A 25899-nucleotide genomic window follows, 5' to 3' on the forward strand; every position below is an offset into this window, starting at 1 on the left:
TTTTGTATCTTTAAAAACATAGCTCAAGATTTAAAAAGAGATCTTCCCATAAGAATACCAAGCAATCACCAGAATATCTCATATTAAGAGTAATCAAGGAACCCAGATTCCATCGGAAAACAAAAGAATATATAATTCATGACAAAGACCTGACACGTAATATAGACACGCACAATTAAAAACATAAAATAACCGAAATTACACATACAAAGTAACAAAAGTAAATGAGCAACTCGGATTCCACTAAAAACTGAAAAAATCTATAAAAAAAAATAAACAAAAACGTGCAGCGGGACTAACATTGACTGTCTGGAGCAACACACTCTGCTGCGGTAGCCCCGGTCTTATCCGCGGCACAGCTCGGGTTACCATCTGTTGCGGTAGCCCGGTAAATCCCATACTTCAAAGAATATCTTGCATGGCAAAGGACATCTAAAGATATTTGAAAAAAATGGTTCTCTAAAATTAGAAATTAAAAAAAAAGAAAAAAAAAAAAGATAACCTTGAGCAGTTCGAAAAGAAATTCATCATAAAAACTTTAAAAGTAAAAGATTGGCTCAGTTCTATCATTCAGTTATTTGCACCCATGTGTAAATTTATATGTATGCAAATAATGTGAAAATTTGGTTATGAGAACGGATCTCAAATGCAAGTACATGTATACTATAGTATAAGTGAATGATGTTGCGCAAGATTGGTGTCCAATAAAGCAATTTACTAAACAAGCAACGTAATGTATAAGCGTTGTTCGTGATTTTATTTAATCGAAATGAACCATTAATAGATCCAAGTCTTGATCTAGAGTACAATATTGGCGGTAACACCCAACATATCTACAATATTGGCGGTAACACCCAACATATCTACAATATTGGCGGTAACACCCAACATATCTACAATATTGGCGGTAACACCTAACATATCTACAATATTGGCGGTAACACTCAACATATCTACAATATTGGCGGTAACACCCAACATATCTACAATATTGGCGGTAACACCCAACATATCTACAATATTGGCGGTAACACTCAACATATCTACAATATTGGCGGTAACACTCAACATATCTATAATTTTGGCGGTAACACCCAACATATCTACAATATTGGCGGTAACACCTAACATATCTATAATATTGGCGGTAACACCCAACATATCTACAATATTGGCGGTAACACCAAACATATCTACAATATTGGCGGTAACACCCAACATATCTACATGTCAACTTATTTTTATGTTGCATAAAAAACAATGAGTTATAATTGTCCTAAAGGCTCATTTCTGCAAAGAATTTGAAAAAAAACATTGCAAAGATAAAACTAAAGCTTAATTGCAACATGTCTCATCTATGTGCTTTGTATTTTATAGCTAAAAAGTTATGAATTGACCTGTATCAAGAATAGCATCAGTTTCCTTTCACAAGAGACTCTAGTATTTGATATTACTTTTCTGTTTTTCGTGACGTCGTATCTGATGAATATGAGAACGCGTGCCTTCTCAATAGTTATTATTGTCATATATCTACAATTAATGATAAAAGACATTCTTCAAATACGCAAACTCGGTAATACGAGGCGCCAAATGGGACTCTTGTGGTTTTGTACAGACAAAAGTGAGTTTTGTTCAACAAAAATGAGATCAGATTAACGATTTAAATTTATAACTTATTACAAGTTTAAATTTTGTCATACAAAGTAATCTTTCAGTGGACAAAGGTTACTTTTGTCATGACAAATTCCATTTTTGTATCTTAGACTTTACTTTTGTTACCTACTTTGAATGTTGGGGAAAAAAAGTCAATTTTGTATGTAAATTAGTTTAGTTTGGATTCTGTGAACTAATTTGCATACAAAATTGAGAAATATTATGACAAAATCATAAATTTTGTCACACATTTGAATTTTGGGTTTTTGATATTTAATTTCCATATCAGGTAACAACAGTCAATATTCTATGCAAATAAGTTAATGTTTGCATACCTATTTGACGAAATTGAATTTTTGTCATGACAAAAATGAATTTCGTCATTACAAAATTGAAGTGATCATAAAACAAGTATGTGTAACATAGTTTTTTACGACAACAATGTTTTTTATGACAAAATTGATATTGATTACAAAAAGATCGAGTCCCAGGACCCGATTCAATCAGTCACCACATGCTTCAAAAATACAAAAGATACAATATGTTTTCCGTTATCTATGCTTTTAAATGGGTCCCTTTCAACAGCCAAATTCACTGAACTGTGGATAACCGCGACCGTGATGCCATTTTTTAAAAAAGGGAGATAGACTCGAAATTTCAAACTATAGATCTATATCTGACTAATATCATCTGCCGGTTTTTGAAAGAGTTGAATTTAAGTATATGTTTAATCATTTGTTTTTCAATAACTTACTCTATAAATATCAACCGGGTTTTATCCCAGGCCATTCTACCATTCACCAGCTAATACAATTTATCATAATATAACGATGAATCTCGAAGAAAAAAATATATCTTCTTTTATTTTCTGTGATGTATCTAAAGCTTTTAACCGAGTTTGGAACACAGGTTTACTGATAAAACTTAAAGCATATGGCGAAAGCGACAATTTGAAGAACTTGTGTAAAAGCTACCCATCGAACAGAGCGTTTTAGTGGCCAATTCAAAATCTCCCCTGAAGCAAACAAATGCTGGAGTACCACAAGGCTCTATGCTTGGACACCTTCTTTTTCTTTTTTATATTAATGATATAGTTGATGATCTCATCAGTTTTATCAGCCTGATAAATCATTTTAAATTTATTATACTCCGCACAATCGTACTTTACAATCGAAGATATAATGAATTTAGACCTAGAGAATACAACAATGTGGTCTGAAAGATAGTTAATAAATTTTAATTCCCAGAAAACCAAGGCTTTAATCATTGCATAACGCAACCTTACGGAAGACATTGATTAATTATTTCAAAACCAACCCAATGAATTCGTGTCGTCTCATGAACACTTAGGTATTACGTTTGATTCGAACGGGACGTTTTCAACCTATTCAGACAACATTATGCAACCTTCTAGCAAAAAATGTCCGTTTTTAGGAAACTTGAATATGTTCTATGTAGAAAACACTTAGTTAGAATTGATCTAATTTTCATTCGTCCAGTCATGTAATACGCTTCAGATGTCTGGGACGGGTGTGGTCTTGATGTTAGTAATGATGTTAGTTATAGTTTAGAAAAATTGCAAAATGAAGCTGGGCGTATTGTAACAGGATTACCTATTTTGCCAGCGGGGATTCATTTACTATGAAACGGATTGGGAGTTATTGGAAGATAGAAGACGATTCAATCGTCTTAACATGTTTTACTCTATTCATAACCATGTCCACAATACTTAAGGGATCTTATGCCTTATGCCATGACTTAATAACCAGATTTCGTAGTATAGTCTACGCAACAGTGCGGATTATACCATACCCCACTTGAGATTAACTAGTACCCAAAGGTCATTTTTCTATTCAACAGTAAGAGACTGGAATCATCTAAATTTAGAGGCAAGAAATGCAAGAAACATCAACATTTGCAAAAGAATCATCAAAGGACTTCAATTTTGATGAAAGGAAAGTTTATGTTGTACATACCAGGCTGAGAAATATGTGCAGTTCCCTAAATACTTATTTCGTATAAATGAAGTGCCATCCCCTTCTTGTATTTGTGGACATCTTTCGATGGAATGCAATTTGTATAATGAATATAGAAATTCCTTGCTGGCACGGTTAGGCGGTTTTAACGTAACGATAGAAGTTATGTTAGCTGTTGACGAAAGTCTTGCATATGATGAAAACAGAGACATTTTTGCTTGTGTTCATCAATTTATCAAACGAACTTAAAAGTTTGAATGATACTACATGTATATATGAAATGACTATCTCTCACCTTACCCCACCCCGCCCTTTTTGCCATATACCCCCTTTTTATTCCAATTCCTTGCTTTAGTTTCATGACATTCATGTTAATTTGCATTGCCCAGTTCTTCCTATTTTCTACTATTGTTATTTTTTAGTATATTTAATTGCCGTCATTATGCATTCTTTGTAATCATTGTTTATGTCTGGGAGAGGATACACAAGATAAAACTATCATGATAGAAAAAAAACAGCATTATTGAAATATTCTCATTGTGACATGAATCGCCACTCATAGACCTCCATAATGTTGCATTTGTTATAACTTGAGTCCAATCCCCTTGCTTGTATTCTAGGGCAAATGAATATGTTTAAACTAAGGGACCGGCCATCGTTTGTCTCCGGGATGGGCCAGCAAATTGGAAAATGATCCCGGAAAAGAATAACTGACCCCCTTTTCCAAACACAAAAAAAATATCAACCCCCTCTCTCAAGTACCAAAAAAAGTCAACTCTCCTGCATTTTTTTTTTTCAAAATGAAATTTCAATGTATGTATTGATTTATTCAAAACAGAATAGGAAACATATTTTAATAATTGTCTGTAAAGGAGTTGTAAACTGTTGTGTCACCATTTTGTGAGCTTTTCATATTTATTATTTTTCACACAAAAACACTATTCATTTAAAAAGAAATAATATTTTTTGTGTTTTGCTATGTGCACATACACTTCATGCAATTGAAAAAGAACAGATATGGTATAATGCAACGAATGCAAACCACCATTACAAACAGCGGTAAATTGAACACCTTCAACAAGACCTTCACCATGAGGATAACCTCATATAGTGGTGAGCTCTGAAAGGCCCCAAGTAAATATTTAAGCAATGTCATTTTCTATGCATAAATAAAAAATGAAACAGACAATTAGAGACAATGACTGAACTAAACATAAAAAGCTTTATTAAACAAGACATTATGTATAAAATTATAGATATTGCACAAGTACATATGTAAATGATTTTTCTTTAAAAGTCATGACTCCCCCCTCATCAATTAGTCAAAAATACATACCCCCCTTCAAGTACTGTTATTTTTTTCTTTGACCCCCTACTTTTTTTGCCGGGCCACCCTGGAGATAAATAATGACCGGACCCTAAATACTGTTTTTCGGAAATTTTCATCTCCGAATCGACATTTAATAATTAGAAAAGAGGTAGAAAAAATACAGTTTTACGTTATACCTTGTCAATTTCCTATTGAAATCAATGTTTTATTTTATTCTACATCCTAATGCCAAATATCTCGAAAAATCTATCTATGACCTCATCTGATTTGATATTTTGGTGTATTAATGACACAAGAGGTGATGGCGGGGAAAAGAAAAAGGTCGGTCTTGGTAACATCTCCCCATAATTTTTTTTCACCATCTTCAGTTTTAAAATGAGGTAATAGTTCTATCCAGAGTCATTATTAAGTAAAAATAATCCAGGTTAAATGTTTGATTCGAATCTATGTTAGAATATGCTTCATGTGTGATACTTTTGTGATAAAGAATCATTTTTGGTTAATTTTATGTCTAGAAGATGTTATTTTTTAAAGTTTCGTGTATTTTTGCCTCAATAACTTACATTTATTCAACAAATATTTTCAAATTTTATTTCTTTGAGTTCATTTACTTGTTGTTTTTTATTCCAGAGATCATGTATCATGAGTCTTTTAAATTCAATGTTGACTTGTAAAGGAGTATTGTGATATAAATAAATATTTTCTGTCATAGCAAATATCATTTTTCGGCAACCATTACATTTTTTTTGGCATTCAAACACAAAAATACAACCCGAGCACTTTTTTTTAAATTTCTCCCCAGGCGCATTTTAGTAAGACCCCAAATTACGACATATATGTATGCATTCTTACACTTTTCAGTTAAAATAAAAGTTGTTGTCAATAATTTTGAAGTCAGATTTCTGTCGCAATTTTTGTTTGATAAGTACTTAAAATGTTCCTTTACAACTACAGATGTCGTTAAACGAAAATGGCATCTCGGACCAAACGTCAAATATCTGGACAGGAGAAAATATGGAATTTCAACGTTTCCGATCCAACTTTACACCCAAACGGCTTCACAATTTATAAAGTTACTTCAAGAGTATGTTATTATATAACATTTATGTCGGATTGATGCCCAATTTTTAGTGCAAACAGTATAAATTACACTCAACTGATTGACATAACAGATGTAATGTAATGTTAAAGGTTCTGCTAAAGTCAATATCTAGGACATTCCTTAATGAAATGTTTTCATGCATAGTTTTAATAATACATTAAATTAAGCACTGCTAAATGCATCTTTATATGTACATGTATATAACACACAAGCACTAGTAAAACTTAGGAACAAATGTTTTATAACTTCTATGTAACGTCATTAACAACAAAAATGTAAACAACATACATTAGAATAAATCTACAACTGTCAAAAACAAGATTTGAAATTCATATAGTTCTGTTCCTAAATGTATAATGCAGGGCAAGCTAGCATTCATTTTCTTGAAAAAATTGTCACAAATTATTGTGGCAACATCCCATCGGCTCCTGCGTATGGAGTGTTCATATCACAACTCATAGTTATGCCAGAGCTTGCCGAAACTACGCAGACTTTTTGTATCACACTAGAACTCTAACAAATAGGCTTCTGGAACAGGGTTATGTTGCTACAAGATTGAAGTCATCACTACAAAAGTTTTATGGTTGTCATTATGAACTCGTGGATCGTTATGGTGTATCCATCAGCACCATGAAAACTGATGTATTCAACGGGTCATAGTTTTCCTTTCCTTGTTTGTCTACCCCGGACTTGACTTTTTATGAGCTACTCGGCGGGTGTTTCTAGAAAAGCAGAGGACGCTTAACCTACCGGTGCACCTGGTCCATGCTCCCATTTTTTAGTGGAGTCCGAGTTGCTCATTTACTTTAGTTACTTTGTATGTATGATTTTAGTTACTTTATGTTCTTTGTTGTGGATGTCTGTTTTCCATTTGTGGTCTTTGTCCCTGGATTACATTCTTTTGATTACTGCTATAACCTTGGTTCCCTTGATTACTCTTGCATTAGTGTTATATAGAAGTTATTAAACATGTGTTCCTAAGTTTGACTTGTGCTTGTGTGTTATATACATATAAAGATGCATTTAGCAATGTTTCAGTGCTAAATTTAATGTATTATTAAATCCATGAATGAAACATTTCATTAAGGAATGTCCTAGATATTGACTTTAGCTGAACCTTAAGGTAAAAAATATGCCCTCAATTTTATATCTGGGGTGACTCGAGAAAGATGCATTGCTTACCAAAACAAAAATGTATGAAAGATACCTCCAAATTATAATGAGGGAGCCAATGGCCTAAAGTGCGAGCGAAGTCCAAAGCAAGGAGTTTAATATAGAAGGATTCTCATCTCGTAATTTATCACAATAACTCACATGGTGAGATTTCAATATACTTACCACAGCTACTTGCCGCCTATACTGCTATTGAAGTCAAAATTTGGGTATAAAAACATTGATATCACAAAAGCAGGGAAAGCTACAGCCACAAACATCCGTATATACACCTTCAGACCATTTTTTTATCAATTTAAAACAAATTTTATGATGATTGTTCAGGCTTTGAAGAAGGAATTAGAATTTTAATTTAGGAGGGAATATCTTTCTCGAGGGTGTGACTCCAGTCACCATTTTTTTTTATATCAACAGTTGGTCAAATAAAAACATTGGTATCATGAAGGAATGGGCGGCTACAGCTATAAAATTTCTTACATACACCCTCAGACCATTTTTCTTCAATTTAAAACAAATTTTATGACGATCGTTCAGGTTTTGAAGAAGGAGTTCAGATTTTAAATTAGGAGGGAAAACTGTTCTCAAGGGAGTGACTCCAGTTGTCATTTTATAAAAAGTCAAAAGTAGGTATAATAAAAACATTGATATCAGGAATAAATTGGAAACTACGACTATAAAATTCTTTATATACACCCTCATACCATTTCTGATTAATTTTAAACAAATTTTATGACAATTGATTGGGTTTTGAAAGAGGAGTTTGAATTTTAAATGAGGAAGGAAGACCATCTTCGAAGGTGGGACCAGGTTGAAGATTTGATAAGAGATTAAGGTCTTGAATAGAGGTATTGATCATAACAAAACATTGAAAAAGTCTGAAGGCAACTTGAGGTGGGATATTTAAACATTTTATTTCAAACCATATGGGTCAGAATACCTACATTTATCATGATGAAATGTTGAAGTGATTGAAATTGTCTGCCATTAACAGGGCAGGCTCAGCATCAATGAAATGCATCATGGGTAATCTTGTTGTATATCACCCCTTGCAACATTTTTATTATTGTACTATGTAAAATTGCACAAGATTCCAATCCTTGCTAAATATAAATCCTTGTCCAAAGCAAAAGTATAAAGTTTCCTTTAGCCCTTTCCAACAAATTAGACCATGCCATTTATCATTTTGCCAAGTTTGTTTTAAGAAATTTTTCATCAGTAATAAGTGGAAGACGGCAAATGGAATTCAAAATATTCGTAAAATTACTGGAAGAACTGTTTCAGGTTTTTAATCAAGATCTTTCCAACTGGGAGTAGATTTTTTAAAAAATAATAGACTTCTTTTAAACATTTTGTGTAGCCTGCATTTTTAATATTTCTGAAGGTTCAATGTACCCTGATGTAGTGTTTTGCCTGCACGAAGTTTCTCAAGTGACAGTATGATGAATTTTTAGACGAATTTCTATACATTTAAGGGCAAACTTTTCTCGCTTATGATAATATGAGTCACCATGAAGGTGAAACTCTAATTAAATTTTAGAGCTGCTTGGGATAGGGGCTAAAATGTGTAACCAGTACCCATAAAATATCTGAGCCGTTCACTCTTGTAACATGTTTGATCTGTGTCCATTGGCACCTAGAGACAGGAGTCTGCTCCCCTTATATACATTTTTATAAAAACTGTATGTAAAATTGTAGGATTACAGGTCTATGGTAAATATTGAAGAAAGGAAATGTTGAAAATGGTTACTTGATTTCAATGGAACCATGGATGTTGCATAAAAAATTATGGGAGCCAGTGGGGAGTGTTGTATAAAGTCCCTGGTGCCAGTGAATTATAAACTTTTATGTTAACAATAAGTTGATAAACTAATCATAAGTTATTTTCACATACACATGTACTGAATTTACACACACAGATGAACTGACACTCTAGTGCATGGGTAATCAATTTTAAATCAATTACCACTCATGTGTGTTTATATAAACAAATTAAAAATTAAATGATGAACAGTTGTTTTTTTATAATTGGTAATTGACTTACACATACTTGTCAAGGACAGTTATAAGTGATTGGTCTCTATTGTTTTTGCCTTTGTTTTGATATTTTAGAATTTATTTTCAGACAACAGACTTTCAATTTTTGCAGATAATCTATTTCATTATAGTGTCTCATTAATGAATATGAATAAAAGTATAAGTTTATATCAAGTTATAATGTTGAACATACATGTATAAGTCAAACATGATCACTGTAGCCTGTACTGTGAGAACATACTGTAATCAGCTGATTTTCAATATTCATGGTTACCATACATGTAACTGCATAATATTACTTTCAAATGCAAGAACAAAATTATCAATATATCACCTTTTTGTTGCCATGGTTATAAATGGAGAAGATATTCTTACTTAAATCAGCAAATATAGGGCAAATTGACTCAGTGATAAAGAAAATAATGGTGCAAACATGTACTAGGGTGAACAAGATTCAGGGCGAACAGACCAAGATTGTACCTGTACCAACTTTTCCTCGTATCGAAATACTATTTTGTTAATCTCTTCATTATTACTTGATACTTGTACATTTTTGTTTATTTCCAGCTGAAAGTAGGTACACACTCACAAAATTACATGATGGCTAGGCTAGAATCAATGAATTTTAAAATGTTTTTCGAAAAATTGATTTTTAATTGATATTCTGTTTTCAAAAGGTCTAAAATGTGTAACCCTAAATTCACGTACCTTAAATCAAAGTCCGGTATTTTTGTTATCTGTACATTTTTGTTATCTGTACAATCTTAATGCATACTTTGTATTTCACATTAGAATACTAAGTATTATAATATTATCAAAATATTCATGGATTTTAAATTAAAGTTGCAAAATACTGTTTTTGAGACTTCCTTTTTCATCGTCTTCATTCTTGAGTTGGCATTCTTTGCTGGTACAGAGATTGATGCTAGGTATGGTATGGAGTTCAAACTCTGACACTTTTAAGTCCCTACCAAGCAGCGGTGGTGTCATTATACTGCAGGAGTTGGAGAAAATTCACAAACATTTTCTGCAATCTTACTAATTTTTTTGGTTTTTTGTCTAAGGGTAAAAGGTAAATTTTATATAACGTTGGTGAATACTAGTCAATGATGAACATACTTATATTGGGAACCTATTATGCCAGGCTGGTAAATCTGTAAAGCCTCCAGACAAGGGTATGTATCTAGAAACCTGTTAGACACATATATGGGACTCAAACCCACCGTGGTGTCAGTAGTGTGATAACCACCTGGCCATCTTTGCATCTTTGCTTTGCTTTGCATCAGCATGCACATTAAGTATCATATGTTAAATTGGGAATTTTTTTATTTTAATATGTAAGCGTAGATGTCTAACCTACAAAGGGATATATCCCAATGTTCTTTACATGTTAAAACCTTTTATGCAGTGCTACTCCTTAATAATGGTTTATTACTAAGGGTTTCAGTAAAATTTTAAGGAAAGGTAAGGCATCTGATGTAGATGTGCATGATGGAAGATCAACTGTCATGTTAATATTTTGATAACCTTGTTCTATTGAGCAAGTTCAACCTACCCAAATTAAAAACTTCTTAGTTTAACACATGTTGAAAAATACATAAAATTTTGTTGTTCTTAGGTTAACTTAACTTCTACTTGTTGGAATTTTGATTTTACTTGTCCTGGGATATAGGACAACCTTTAATGTCAGACCCTGATGCAAGGGGTTCATGATCAAGGCTTGTAAGAGCAACTTTTTCTAAACCAGTATTGTTATTGAAATGCATCTGAAGGTCCGGTTAGGTTGTACTCATTTCTTGATGTACATGAATGAAAATAAATAGTGTCTGAGAGACAAGAGAAGATTATCAAACTTGAGGGTTTACATGATTTTATTCCACTTAAATCAGTTGACTTATTATGAATGGAAAATGATTAGTTGTCCTCACCACTAGAAGTGATCTATGATCTATTTTCAGAAGAACTTTCATTATAGTGTTTGTAAATTGTAGATTAGTATCTCTGAAAATCTTTTACAATATGGTGTTCATATTCCTTCATTTATTACCGGTGTTCATGAATTTAAAATTAAAGGGTTCACATTTCATTCATTTATTTTATAGGTTTTCCTGATGTCAGAACCAGAAAGTCTTACAGAGGTACCTTGCAAAGTTCAACACTTAAAATAGTATTTTCCATTTCAACATATTTTTACATGTAGCATCTAAGAAAGGTTTTGCTCTATATGCTACTCAAATTGAAATTTTAAAATTAGATATAGTGTATGAATGGATGTCAAATCCGTAAAACCATTATTTTAGAATACAATATTCATCTTACAGTTATGATTATATGAAGGTACTGACAAGGCTTTAAAACCTAGAACACGGATGAGACAAGTTCAAAACGAGAGAACAATTAATTTTAAATAAATGTATAATACCTATTGGAATTTCTTTTATTTTGTTTATTGTACATGAATTTATTTTAGGTTATTGTATGGAAGCGGTACAATGATTTTAAAGAGCTGTATAAAGGGCTGATTAATCTGCACAGAGCTTTACACAGAACTGTTTCCTTCCCTTTGTTTGCCAAGCCTAAACTATTTGGTAAGGTCATACCAGTGAACCCCACCCCACACATGTATAGGACTTTGTTGAAATTTGTTTAGGAAGGTTTAGCATTTTCGTACAAAAACGTGCATGAAGAAATAAAATTATTGTTCGAGTCATCAAGGGAACCAAGGTTATAGTGGCAATCAAAAGAATGCAATCCAGGGACAAAGACCATGCATGGAAAACAGACATACACAACAAAGAACATAGAGTAACTAAAATCATACATACAAAGTAACAAAAGCAAATCAGCAACTCGGACTCCACTAAAAACTGGGAGCATGGACCAGGTGAACTGGTAAGGTAAGCGTCCTCTGCTTTTCTAGAAACACCCGCCGAGTTGCTCAGGACTCCAAAGGGAGATAATCCAACTTAAGGACTTAAGATGCCCAACTGATCCTATACTGGTGAGGGATTTTGATTAAATATAGAAAGGTTGGGCATTAGATGTGTATGAAGGAATATTGTTATAAAATATATAGCCTGTGCATTCATTTCTTTTACACTTTATTGGCTATTAAATAATATTTGGATTCTGAAAACATTCTTCAGTCCACTTTATCCCAGTGAAAAATTATAATTACACAATCTCTTATCGAAACTATTATTCATGCATTGTAATGTAGTCCAATGTCATTTTAGAATTAAATCCCCAGAAATCATAAGCATGTCATATTACAATAATTGGTTCCTATTTTCAGAGTACAATGACTATATTACTTCTTGATTCTTTAAACTCTTTATGTTGTAATGTTGAGGTTATAATGTAGACCATTAACCTGTTTTTTTCTTAAACTCTTGTTTTTCATTTAGGAAATGTATCTTACCAACTCTGAAACATTGTTTAATGTCAAGTAGTGAATTTATAGTTATAGTTTTGAAAATATATCATTGGACAGGAAGGTTTGAAGAAGCTGTCATTGAAGAAAGAAGGAAAAGTGCCATAGATTTACTAGTGTTTGTTGGTGGGCAACCACATCTCTATAACTCCAAGTTATTTGATGAATTTCTCAAAGTATGTACATATAAGATAACATTTTAATTGCTTCATAGAAGCATTGTAAATGATTTTTCATTTAAAAAAAAAAAATCTGCATTTTCAGGTTTATATACAAGGCCTTGAAAATAAAAGTTTATTTGTCTACTCTACTACAACCAAGAAAATGGAAAATACTTCCTTGAAATTTGAGCTTAAGAGAATAAAAGAAATAAGTTGCTTCAGATATACCTAGTCAAAAATCGGTGGGTGTGAGAAGAACAAACAAGTACAAAAATATATATATCAGTAGCAGAGTCTTGTCTATAAATAGTTTTGGGGAAACTCCTAAACTATAGGCACAATATTATCTTGTTTGTATGTACAAACTAAATTACAGAAGAAAATTTAAATTGTCAAGCAACTTCCCATTCTTGCACTTTTCTGTTTTTTTTTTTTCAGTTAAAGTACAGTATTTTATCCCACATGTTAGCTATTGCCATCACCTGGCATCCTTGGTCATCTGTTAACAATTCTTCTAATATCTGCTCTGCAACTGCTCAACAGATTTTAATTGAAGTGAAAAAAAAAAGAATGTCACGGTCAGACACATTGCTAAATTCTATGACAATTGGTCTGGCTTTGGTTTTGTCTTCACTTTTCAAGTCGATATGCTTTATTCAGTTTTTAGCTTCCTACTAGCTTCATCTACTTCAGCTTGTCTTCACAAAATTTTATAATAGTTTCGATAGAGCTTTTGTTCATTAAATTTGGAACATTTTCAGCATCTTGCTACATCCTATCCTGTGCCTCTTCATTTTCAGCTGTAAGGGTTTAGGTTTTTTCATCTATCACAAAAAGTAATAGATTCTGCATTAAGTTTTGGGTTTCAATGTCCAAGTTTCTCTTTGTTGTCATTTCCACCCCTACAGTCAATGTTTCTATGTTTGTCTTTTGTGCTAACAAGAATTGTGCACTATGATATAACCAACTTATTCTGTCTAAACAGGGGCTGCTCTGGCTTCCAAAAGACAGTATAGTCCACTGATGAATTATCTTTGTCAATTCATCAAAATAACCTCTCCATTCATGATATACATGTACCCAAGATTCGCTCTTGATGCATGTATAAAGCAGGTTTTTTGCTCTAGTCTGTCGCTTTCATATGCATAAAATAAAAAAGTACTACTCCAGAAACAGGTATTTTACTTCTATAAAAGACTTTATATTACTATTCTCATATAGTCAGTGATTTTAAAACATGTTCACCTTCATCCTTTATGGGCTAATTTATCTAATACAATATAAATTATTTTTTTATTTTTAACAAACTTGATTCTTTTTCTCAAGTGATAAAATTTCTATCAAACTACATTTTGTACCATTGACCATTAACTGTGTCCCTGTTTAATTTTCTTGATATCTGAATAGCATTTCTTTAATTAGATTTTGGGAATCCCCATTCTATTTGTTTACCAATTTTCCCGCCAAAAAAGTCACATGGCAAAATTGTAAACAAATATCATCCATTTTCTTTTATCAATTGTTTCATTTTGAAGTATTTAGACATTTCCTGGTGGGATAATCATTGTTAATTGGATTTAATTTATTCTGTTATTAGGTAAGTCTGTTTCTGAATTTATTACATGGTTAAACAGGCTGTTAAACTTGTGTGTGGCCACGTGCACATGGCCTTAATTGTGTTAACCTTTGACCAGATGATGAGAGTTTTGATTGGCTCAATAATATATTTACATTTGATTGACACCTCCCATGAGGATATTGTCAGTCACGGTTGCCTGGTCTAATTACCTTTAATTGCCTTTAGTCGTAAATTGGTCATAGTCAATTAACTCTGACCAGGTGTCAACACAAATTTAGAGAGAATATCCGTTGCTGATAAACTTCCTGTCAGTTTTAATATACAAAACCTAGGCATCAAGAAAATCGCCAACTGGCTATTTTTGTCGCCAGATAAAATAAAAAATCGCAAATTGCGACATTGGCGAAGCCCAGCGCGACCCCTGCTTTATTGTTTGTAATTTTGTTGTCCATTCTGTTTAACATAAAGTAAAATTTATCTAGACAGGATTCAATTTTATCTTGTGAAGATAATTTAGTTTCTACCCACTCCATCTGCATATGAAGTTCCTCTAGCAAATTATAAACTAATAAGATAAGTGTAAGTACAATGTTTAAAAAGTTGGATGATTAATAGTTAACAGTTTTGCATTTTTGTTCTTTTTGATGGTTGCCATCACAATTTGTGCCCAATGTAATATTTTTATATACAGTCTGTCTGTATGGTAGTCATCACTATGTTGTTATCTGAATAGCACCTTCATTTTTTGTCAAATCTTTTATACTTAGATGGTGTTGGCAACTATAAAGGCTTGCATGGAATTTTTTCTCAGATATATGTTGAGGGGAATGACTTCTTTGACTGAATGTCCAATATAAGGGTGGAAGGGTCACTGAGGTGGTTTCCTTTAATGTCTTTTGTAACCAACTTGTTTTAGGAAGTTTAATACCCATACAGATATGTACAGAAAAAAGTGGGTGCGGCTAAAGAATACAGAAAAATGTGTATATGCACTATAAAGAGCACAATTTGTTAACACCTTGTTTTTTATCCTCAAATAATGATTGCATGTACTTGTGCTGAACTCCAGTTTACTTCTTATTTTATTATTTATAAAAATTTGCTTAAGTAAAACATATATTTTAAAAATTGAAATTGATGATATTTGTTGTTATTTAGGGTGGTAAAGTAAGAGAAGGAATGTCAGGAAAAGTCTTAAAACCATCCAAACTGGATATATCTCAGTCATTAGTTAGTCCACAGAGTACAGAGCCTAAACAACCTGTTAAATATCCACCTATGCTGGATAACTCTCCGAAGAGTGATGGTCAACACAATGGGTAAAATATACTTTATGATATTTTTTATTACAATTTAAATATTTTTCACTACAACCAACTTTCTGATTATACTGCTTTTGACCTGCCATCTGTTTGTTTGTAAGTCAGTTTGTCAATGCTTCTGTCATTGTGTCAGAGTTGGATTGCTGCTTGGATAGTGCCTCCATTCCTTTACAGATTGAGTTCAAACTTTGATGAATGGTATTAAAGTAACAATTGAATCTTGGATAATATTGATTCCAACAGAAATCAGTGTAGGGAGACCACTTTTTTTGGGAGGGGGACTTAGTTCAAAATAATTTATTTAGGCTTGTCACCTGGATAACACATCCATTTAAAAAAATATTTGCAAAGAATGTAGTCCAATAGGAGTCAACAATGGATGTCAACTAAAATTGTGAGGGTGAATGGGGTATCAACTGAAGTTCTTTAATATAAATTTTTATTATTAAGTTCATTCTGTGAGGAAAACTTGTGTTGTGTCCAAATTTAAACATAATTCAAATTCAAAGTTGCATCAAGAGCTTGAGTGTTGTGTCCAAACTTGCTTAAACTGTTCAAAGTTTGACCTTTGCTGTAATTTCAGGTTAATTTTCAATCTGTTAATTTTTTTCAGTTTATTATACTGAAAAAAAAAATGTGTCGATTCTGTAACTTTATATTGCCTTTAAAAATAGAGTGGGTAAACAACCTCAAAACAATGTGTCTCATAACATGGTTGATGACCTTAACCTTGAACTTTGACCTTGAAATCAAACATATTTCAGTTTAGTTGTTTCCTAATGTAATGAATCTTGTCTACATGTTAATTTCTTACATAAATGTATGTTTGAGTTTTGTTAAGAGTTTATTGAATGTCAGTATAATAAACAGAAAATAAAGTTTTTTTACAAGCTAGTTCATTATAAATTTTGTAGAGAGAATGGTGATGAGTTAGAAGGTGTATGGAACTTTCCACAGATTCCAGACAATATCAGTCTGAACTCATTTGATGACACAGATGAGTCTGAAGTTATTGATGCAGAGTCTATTCTCAGTACATCACTACCAGAGATGGATATGACATTATTTGATCCGTTACAAGACAAAGGACCCCCTACTCCTGGACTGAAGGCTAGTAGTAGCTGGCTATTTCAGGCCATGGATACATGTGCTGGTACTAATCATTTTTATGAAATGGTATTATTATACCCACGCAAACAATATTTGAGGGGTGGAAAAAAATCACCTTGTCTGTCTGTCTGTCTGTCCACATTTCTTGTAAGCGCATCTCCCGCTTAACGCTTTAGGGATTTTAATGAAACTTTAATAAAGGATGGTTGGGCATCAAATGTAGATGTGCATGAAGGAATACAGTTACTGTTGGATGACTTCAATGGAAGATGATTGATTTATGGGTTATATTTATTTCATTTGAAGCAGGGGATATTTTTTTTTTTGAGTTTGCTCATAATATATATATCTAGTTGTACACAATGCTTTCTAGTTTATTAGATGATGTTCATACTCTCCTCAAAAATACAAAATGATTGGAAGTTTCATTTTTCCAAATATCATGATATACTGTAGGGGGATTACACTACAGGCCTGTTTTATCAATTAAAGAAGAAAATCACTATTTATTGTAATGACAACACTGGCATGACTGAAATTGATTTGTTAGCCTGATATTCTTTTTGTAGTTCTTTTCTTTGGACGTAATGTTGTATGATGCTGTTTACATATAATGAATTAATTTTATCTCTTAGATACATGACTGAAAAAGATGAAGATTGAAACACCTCTTTAGTATTATTGTTTGTAATGCCTATCAAATGACTTCGTTTTCTGCAAAAAAATAATTTGTTTTGTACACAGTTCTGTAAAAGTTTGTTTCATTAACACATTCCGAAAAAAAAAACAAAACAGTAAAACATAGCGGACGAGGTTAACAAGATTAAAACTCAGTCCTCAGTATATGACTGTTGAATATTTGGGAAATGTATCAGAAACTGAATGTACAACTGTATCTCCGAGTTGAATACTTTACTGTATCGGACATTTGACCCAATGTTGTTTCATGATCTGTCTGACGAATGCCAATTTTGTCTGATATGTCCATCAGTCCAACAGTATTTCGCATTGACTGCAGTACACAGTATTTTTGTGTAACTAATTAGACTTATTCTTCTTATTATGTGAGTTTAATTATTCCTAGTCTCGTGCTGTTATACTATTAAACACAAGAGGTATAAAATGAGAGATATGTAAGCTAGATTACACAATATTTGACACATTTTGACAAAGACAATAATTGGATAGGTTTGGGTGCGATGCAATATCAGATGCCTTTAGGTAAAAATATTAATTGGACATATTTTATGTGATTTAAATTAGACATGTTTAATGTTGACTTAATTTATGTGCTGCATTTTAGTGAAATAAGTAAATTTGGGTGGATCATACCTGTTTTTTTTTTTCTGGAGGTGGATGTACATGTTTGAAAGTAACATACAAACAGGTATGAAATAACTGGAGTAAAATTAATCCATAACTGTATCTTTGTTTCCTTAAATATGTTTGCTCAACATGTTAGACATGACAAAACAGCAAATTTTAGTTAGTTAGTCATTGAAATATAAACTGTCATCTATTACAGGTATAGAAAATAATGCAGGGCAGGTACAGTCTGTAGGAGAGACTGATGATGACAAGGTAATCACATAGGCCTTTCTTATCTACCTAATCAATTTCTTCACAGTAAACACAATTGATTAAAATGTTATTTTAGATCAGAACACTCCTTCATATTATTTTTCCTTATATTAAAGTATATAAATATATTGCCTGAAAGAAGATTTATGATAGCACAGATTTGAAGGTTGAGACAAGTTATCACAAATATTGAGCCCTGACTTGGAAGAGATATGATCACCAATATTGACTTGGATGAGATGTGATACTTTCTGATCATTGTGTAGTCAAAGAAAAATCAGTATAAAACTTGCTTATGTATCATATCTTATCAAAACTATGCATTCATAAATACTTTTGGGGTTTCATCAGAACCACAAATTTCATCAGAAAGCTATATGAGTTAATTTGTGGTATTTGTATTTATAGCCACCAAGCTTTAATCTAGATGGTCTGATTGATATCCAGTCCCCCCCTGATCAAGTTGTACAGACACCAGATTTGGATATTATAAAACCAAGGACTGCATCTGGAGTTGAAATTGGCAAAGGTGATCTTGACCTTTCTTGGAATAGTAGAACATCATCATCATCAAGTCGTACTTCTAGTGTCAGTTCATCTCCCAAACATGGCCCCAAAAAAAGTCCAACCCATCGTTTCAGATCTGGAACAAATGAGAGTGTATCTACAATGGATCTTGGTGGAAAGGAAGACTATATATATCATGCTGCAGATCAAATATGTTTAGCTCAGGAGTGTGAAGCCAGCTCCAAATTTGAACTGGCTTTCTCATATTACAAGAGTGGAGTTGGAATACTTCTACAAGGTGTTCAAAGTAAGTCAAATTATTTTAGTTTTACCTGCTTTCTTCAATCACAAGTCATATATTTTACAAAATGAATTATAGAAACTCTTTATACCTTCATAATAGACTACAGCTTTAAAAATACTTTTTAGTCTTTTTTTATATTTAAGATGATAAAAACAAAGCACGAAGAGATGCAGTGAGGAGGAAGACAGCCCAATATTTGATGAAGGCAGAGGATTTATACAATAGACATCTGGCAAATGATACTGCTGACGATAAAAGATGGTCTGTAAGTATACAATATACATCTGGCTAAAGATAAGATGGTCAGTAGGAATACAATACACATTTAGCCAAAGATAAGATGGTCTGTAGGTATACGATACACATTTAGCCAAAGATAAGATGGTCTGTAAGTATACGATACACATTTAGCCAAAGATATGATGTCTGTAGGTATACGATACACATTTAGCCAAAGATATGATGGCCTGTAGGTATACGATACACATTTAGCCATAGATATGATGGTCTGTAGGTGTACAATACAAAACTTTGGTTGCTGTCTGGTACTGTGGCTTTATGTACTGTAAAAATCAACTGTAGAAAGCATCTTTATTAAGTTAATTTTATCCTATGATTATTACGTGCACTTGACTTTTTTTCAGACCACAGACAATATTCTATCACCAACTGGTGACCTTGACCCAACTTTGAACTTTATCAGGGCTCCTGTATCAGAGATGAAGAAATTGAAAGTACTAGGAACTATTGACAAGGTGTTACTTGTAATGGATAAATCCTCAGATCAAACTTATGTTATAAAGGTTTGCAATTTAGTTACTTCATATTTTTGTACTTTACTTAAGAAATAATTCCTGGATGCCAGGCTTTATGCTTATTTTAACATACATGTAAGTAGGCACAATATTTGTCATTATTTTTCTGCGAGCATTAGGAAGGTGTAAAACCTTGACAAATATAGTGCCTACCCATGTTAAAATAAGCATGTATACGGTCAGCAACTGTGTAAAAAACAGTCAACACGGTCAACTTCCCTACCCTAAATACATTTTGTCATTGTGTACATATGTAGATTATGATAAGCTCATTGTTTAGAGAGAGTAATATGATTGAATGTTAGCTGATGACCAGACTGACTTTAAACATCCCAGACACTAGATTGTGTTCTTCGATTGATCTTTGTAATGCATTGTTCTGACATATATCTAATCATTCAGATGGTTCCTGCCCAGCTCACTTCACGCAACAATGCAACGGTCACATATAATTTTTACAGGTTGTACTTTAAATAAAAACACTGTTATTAGTGTTTAAACTAAAGGAATACCAAAAAAAAACTTTTGAATTTGGAATAAAACTTATTTCGTCTTTTACATCATTCCTAGAGGTGCAGTGGAGGACCCTTGCATTTTTTTTTTAGGTTTTTGCCCCACCTTTTTTGAGAGGGGGAAATGAGTGTTACCATTAGAACTGATAAAAGGAGTTAATTATTGATCTAATTTTGATGATTCAAATATCAATGTTTTCTTATGAAACTCTTTTCTAAATGTTCTAAATGTTTATTACATGGTAGATTTATGTGATAATAAATTGGGCCACACTCCAAAAGGTCATCTTTTTAATTTTTAGTCAGCGTATGAAAATTATTTTATAGAACTCATGAAGTTTCAATCAGATTTCAGATATCTCGTATGTTTTTTTTAGGTATAAGGGGGTCAAAGGGGCCATACCCTCAAAAATATTTTTTTTTTATTTTTGTCCATTTTATTGGATTTCATATGAAAATTCCTGCCTGCAACTTTCTGTCAGATTTACATCTCATATTGTCCTCCATGACGCTTCGCAAGAGGACATGGAAATGCCGGGTGTCCATCTCTCCGCTTTTTCAAAACTTTTTTTTGTAATGCTTTTATTAAATAAGTTTGTTTTTGGTATGTGGCCTTATTATGAAGAGTTACAAATTGAGTTTGACTTTTGTTATGGTTGAGTGATTTTTATGGAAGTTATGGCCCTTGGACTTAGAAAATTTCAGTGAATTTACAGTTTTCCGCACCTTTTTTTTGTAATGCTTTCACCTATTGATTTTAAATTTTGCATGTAGTCTTACTATGAGAAGTTACAGATTAAGATCGACTTTAGTTACAGTTTAATGATTTTTACAGAAATTATGGCAGTTGGACAGTGAATTTAAAGTTTTCCTCATTTAAAAAAAAAAAAATCAGGATTGTTAGTCACAATAAGTAATTGATCATAGTGCACTTCAATTTTTTTTCAAAAATGTTCCACCTGCCATTAACTTAAGCTCTGAATACATGCAGTAGTTGGTACACGGTATTATATATTTCTAAAATTCAAGTTTAGACTTAGAAGTCTTAATTGTATGTTAAATCTCTTAAGTTAGAATGGAATGAAATATGTACATACACAACCGTCTGATATGCCAAACCACTCAGAATTTAACACTAATAAATCTATTATGGTATTTCATTGTTGCTTACAAAAGTAAAGCTTTCTTATCTATATCCACTTTCATTTTGTTTCAGACTATTCACAAGTCAAGTGTATGCAGCAAATATCATAGAACAATTATGCCATTATCCTGCCCCTATATGGTCAACCTTCACAAGTTCTATGAGACAGACAATGCTGTTTTTTTACTGCTACAGCATGCAATGGGAGGTAAACTATGGAACTACATTGGAGAGTATCTACAGTACAGTAGAGCTAACCATGACATAGATGATATTCCTTATCTGTCTTCTAATGTTTATTCTGGATGTAACATGTCAACAAAAGATAAACAGACAGTAAGCAAGTCACCACCTGACCAAACTTTGGATGATTTATCAAGTGATAATCAGTTTGAAGAAAATAAACTGTCTGACACAATTAGTGATATAAGTGATAAATCTACTGATAAGCCAGACTATAACAGAATAACAAGCTTATCATCAGATGAAAACATGGAGGACAATGATATACATGACTTTACAGAACAGAAAGAAACAGATGTTTTTCAGGAGATCTTACTCAATAATCGAACAACATTAGAAAACTTTAGTATAAACAGTATTGATAGTAATGAAGGGAGACCACGAATGGATAGCGTGATATCAGATAATATAGTTATTGACAGCATTCCTGAAGAGACTGAGACATCTCCAACCCACCAACCTAACAATCAAACAGATCACTGTAATGCCTTCAGTACTGATGAAGGGAGAATAGAGAGGTCAGATTCTACTGGAGATCCTGATGCTGAAGCTATTGTTCAAAATGCTAAAGATTTGTTAAAAACTGTAGAACGAACTTTGTCACAATCGGATTCAGAAGTAGATAAATGTATTATATATCATGACAATATAAAATCAGCAGATAAACTTCATGACAGTTGTGATACGTTAATTGACAATGAAGAAGTCAGTATTTATGATATTAATAGGTCATTTTCTGACACTAATAGTGATAATGAAGGAAAGCAGTATGTAGAGACTAAGAAAAGAACAGGTACAGTGCAATCTTCATCATCAGAAACTATTTCAGACAAAACTGGAAGTGTGAAAACATCAAGATCATCCACAATGACTGAACCTATCAAAGCAAAACCACAAACACTATCTAGAATGAGCTCCAAAGAATTAAGTCGGTCAGCTTCATTTGAAAGAGAATTAAAATCTCCACATTTTTCAAGACAGCGCACAATATCGGATGTGTTTCGGCAGTTAGATTTAGCCATGTCTAGTCCGGAACAAGTCAAATTACCAGATACCTGTATAAAACAGTGGGTAGCTGAAATCATAATAGCTGTGTCTAGGCTACATGCTGAGGGCATCATTTGTAGGTAGGTTCAGTAGTTGTGTCTTGGCTACGTGCTGAGGGCATCATTTGTAGGCAGGTTCAGTAGCTGTGTCTTGGCTACATGCTGAGGGCATCATTTGTAGGCAGGTACCGTAGCTGTGCCTAGGCTACATGCTGAGGGCATCATTTGTAGGCAGGTTCTGTAGCTGTGCCTAGGCTACATGCTGTTGGCATCATTTGTAGGCAGGTTCTGTAGCTGTGCCTAGGCTACATGCTGGGGGGGGCATATTAATTTACCCCTGTCCATCCATTCAACTGTCCCTCTGTCAATCCGTCCGTCTGTCTGTCATGCCGTCCGGATTACACACGATCATGGCTTGTCCAGCTATCTCCTCATACAGTTTTTGAACTACATCTAAAATACTTTACAGGATATTTCTACACATAATGAAGGTGTGCAGGGCCAAAGAATTTTGATTTTTGTGAAATGTTACGGAAATTGATGATAGTTACACTTAAGTCATTTTACTCAGGATATATATGGATCATGGCTTGTCTGGCTATCTCCTCGTACAGTCTTTGAACTGCATATAAAATATTTTACAGGATATTTCTACACATGATGAAGGTGTGCAGGGCCAAAGAATTTAGATTTTTGTGAAATATTACGAAAATTGGTGATAGTTACACTTTGTCATTTTACTCAGAAATATATGGATCATGGCTTGTACGGCTATCTCCTCATACAGTTTTTGAACAACATCTAAAATATTTTACAGGATATTTCTACACATGATTGAGGTGTTCAGGGCCAAAGGATTTTTATTTTCGTGAAATATGGAAATTGTGAAATCTAGGCTTAGTCATTTTCATCAGAAATAGAGCTATATGGCTTGTATGGCTGTTTCCTTATCTAAAATATTTTTTTCAGGGTGTTCCTACACATAATGATGGTGTACAAGGTCATAGGATCTCGATTTTCATGAAATATTACGGAACTGGGTGATAGTTGGACTTTGGGATAATATGGAAATGGGTGATACTTTGTAATTTTTGTCAGAAATATATCCCAAGGAACACCGTTATGGATTTGTTATTGGGGATATAAACAGTCTGTCCATCGGTCCTCTTTTTTTTTCATCACAACTAGTCTGACACTACCAAACAGAATTTCATGACACTATGTGGCCAGGATACAATATGTAGATATGCATACATTTAGGAATTTCTGATCCCCAAATTGATCCCCAAATTTTTCGAGTTATAGTACTGGAACAGTTTGTCATTGCAAGTCTTGGAAGGATTGAGCTGAACCAAAAGACCATGAGTATCACAAGTCTTGGAAGGATTTCTGAATCTGCGAACCATGTCTTCATAAAAAAATAAACATGTTCTTAAATTGGCAAAGCTAGCGAGCGGGGGGCATCATCAGTGTCTTACAGACACATTTGATTTACTTTAAAAAAAAAAATCACTACTAACAAACGAGGCGGGGGCTCCTGTGATAAACAGGGCTTCTAGTTTTAAATTTTCTTCCCTGAAACTGCTCAATTGATTATTACCAAATTTTATCACCAACATCTTTTGGGTATTTTCTTCAAAAAATTGTCAACTATTTAGATCAAGTCTTTAATATGGCTGCCATTGATATTTTTAGACAACATGGGTCAATTCACCAATTTCTGCATACATATATATCTCAAAAACTACTCTGTATAAGAGATACTGAAAAATGAATCTGACCTTCCTTCTTCAGCTTGAAGAAATTTATAAAATATATGTTCATATGTATTTATAAAATTAGTATTCATAAATGTGTTTTTCTATAATGGACCAGTTATATGTCTTAAAGCTATAATAATGGCCTAAGGAAGTCTGTAAAGGTCTTAGGCAATGCCACAAGGTACCATACCACAAAATTGAGATTGTAATTGATTTTTGGGGTTGTGATTTGAGTTGTTAAGCAATGATTATCCAAAAAGGGACCAGAAGCAAGCATTTTCATGATGCCTAGACAATGACTTGACTACTAGTGAATGGATCTTTTTTGAAATTGTACCACATGGTGCCATACCCTCAAAAGGAGACTGGGATTGATTTTAGGGATTATTGTTTGAACTATTCATGAATAAGGGACCAGACAGGGACCAGAGCTGTATAAAGCTTGAATAGTGTGTACATACTGTTCAGCGTTTGACCTCTGTGGTCATGTCCAGCAATGCCTTGCAAAGCATTTTAATAGTCTTAATTTAAATGTGTCTAAAAAATGGTTATTTAAAGGAACTTAAGCATAATTTCGAATTTTGATGCAGCCATGAAAATACTTCAAAATAAATAATTTGGTTTCAGTTTATTATACCCCACACAACGAAGTTGCGAAGGGTATAATGTTTTTGAACCGTCCGTTTGTCAGTGTCTGTCAGTCCGTCTTCAGTTTTCCGGACTTTTTTTCTAAAACTTGCAGATATTGACATGTTTTTTGGTATATAAGTTCGCTATGATGAGTTACAGGTCAAATTAAACTTTCGTTCCACTCTGATGATTTTTACCAAAATTACTGTCCTTGAACTTAACAAAATTCTCAGAAATAACAGTTTTCCAGACTTTTTTGTCTAAACGCTTGCAGATATTGATATGATTTTTTCATATACAAGTTCATCTTGATAAGTTATAGATCAAGTATTTGTTTCGTTTTGCTCCGATGATTTTTACCGAAATTATGGGCCTTGGAGTTAACAAAATTCACAGAAATAACAGTTTTCCGGACTTTTTTTTCTAAATGCTTGCAGATTTTGACATGATTTTTAGTATTTAAATTCACCATGGTCAGTTACAG

At 33.0% G+C, this 25899-nt stretch overlaps 1 protein-coding gene across 4 annotated transcripts in view; it reads left to right on the plus strand.

Moving 5' to 3' along the window:
* Nucleotides 1-5915: 5915 nt before the first annotated feature.
* The window catches only part of LOC148623465 (inactive ribosomal protein S6 kinase delta-1-like), a 31622-nt gene continuing 11638 nt past the window's right edge, over nt 5916-25899 (plus strand). For 2 of the 4 annotated variants that reach the window (XR_015919438.1, XM_088565264.1), the window contains exons 1-11: nt 5916-6043; nt 11371-11406; nt 11739-11856; nt 12762-12877; nt 15600-15760; nt 16678-16916; nt 18399-18454; nt 18863-19268; nt 19409-19530; nt 19910-20068; nt 21809-23106. Coding sequence is in view for 1 of the 4 variants with exons in the window: in XM_088565264.1 (XP_088421390.1) it covers nt 5930-6043; nt 11371-11406; nt 11739-11856; nt 12762-12877; nt 15600-15760; nt 16678-16916; nt 18399-18454; nt 18863-19268; nt 19409-19530; nt 19910-20068; nt 21809-23106 (2825 nt within the window). In the remaining 3 variants the exon portion in view is untranslated. The remainder of the gene's footprint in view (nt 6044-11370; nt 11407-11738; nt 11857-12761; nt 12878-15599; nt 15761-16677; nt 16917-18398; nt 18455-18862; nt 19269-19408; nt 19531-19909; nt 20069-21808; nt 23107-25899) is intronic. The other 2 variants (XR_015919436.1, XR_015919437.1) reach the window with 1 other exon arrangement.

Source organism: Perna viridis, chromosome 2 (assembly GCF_037379345.1).
Source record: "Perna viridis isolate PV_CMFRI_1.1 ecotype Kerala chromosome 2, ASM3737934v1, whole genome shotgun sequence".
NCBI lineage: Eukaryota > Metazoa > Mollusca > Bivalvia > Mytilida > Mytilidae > Perna > Perna viridis.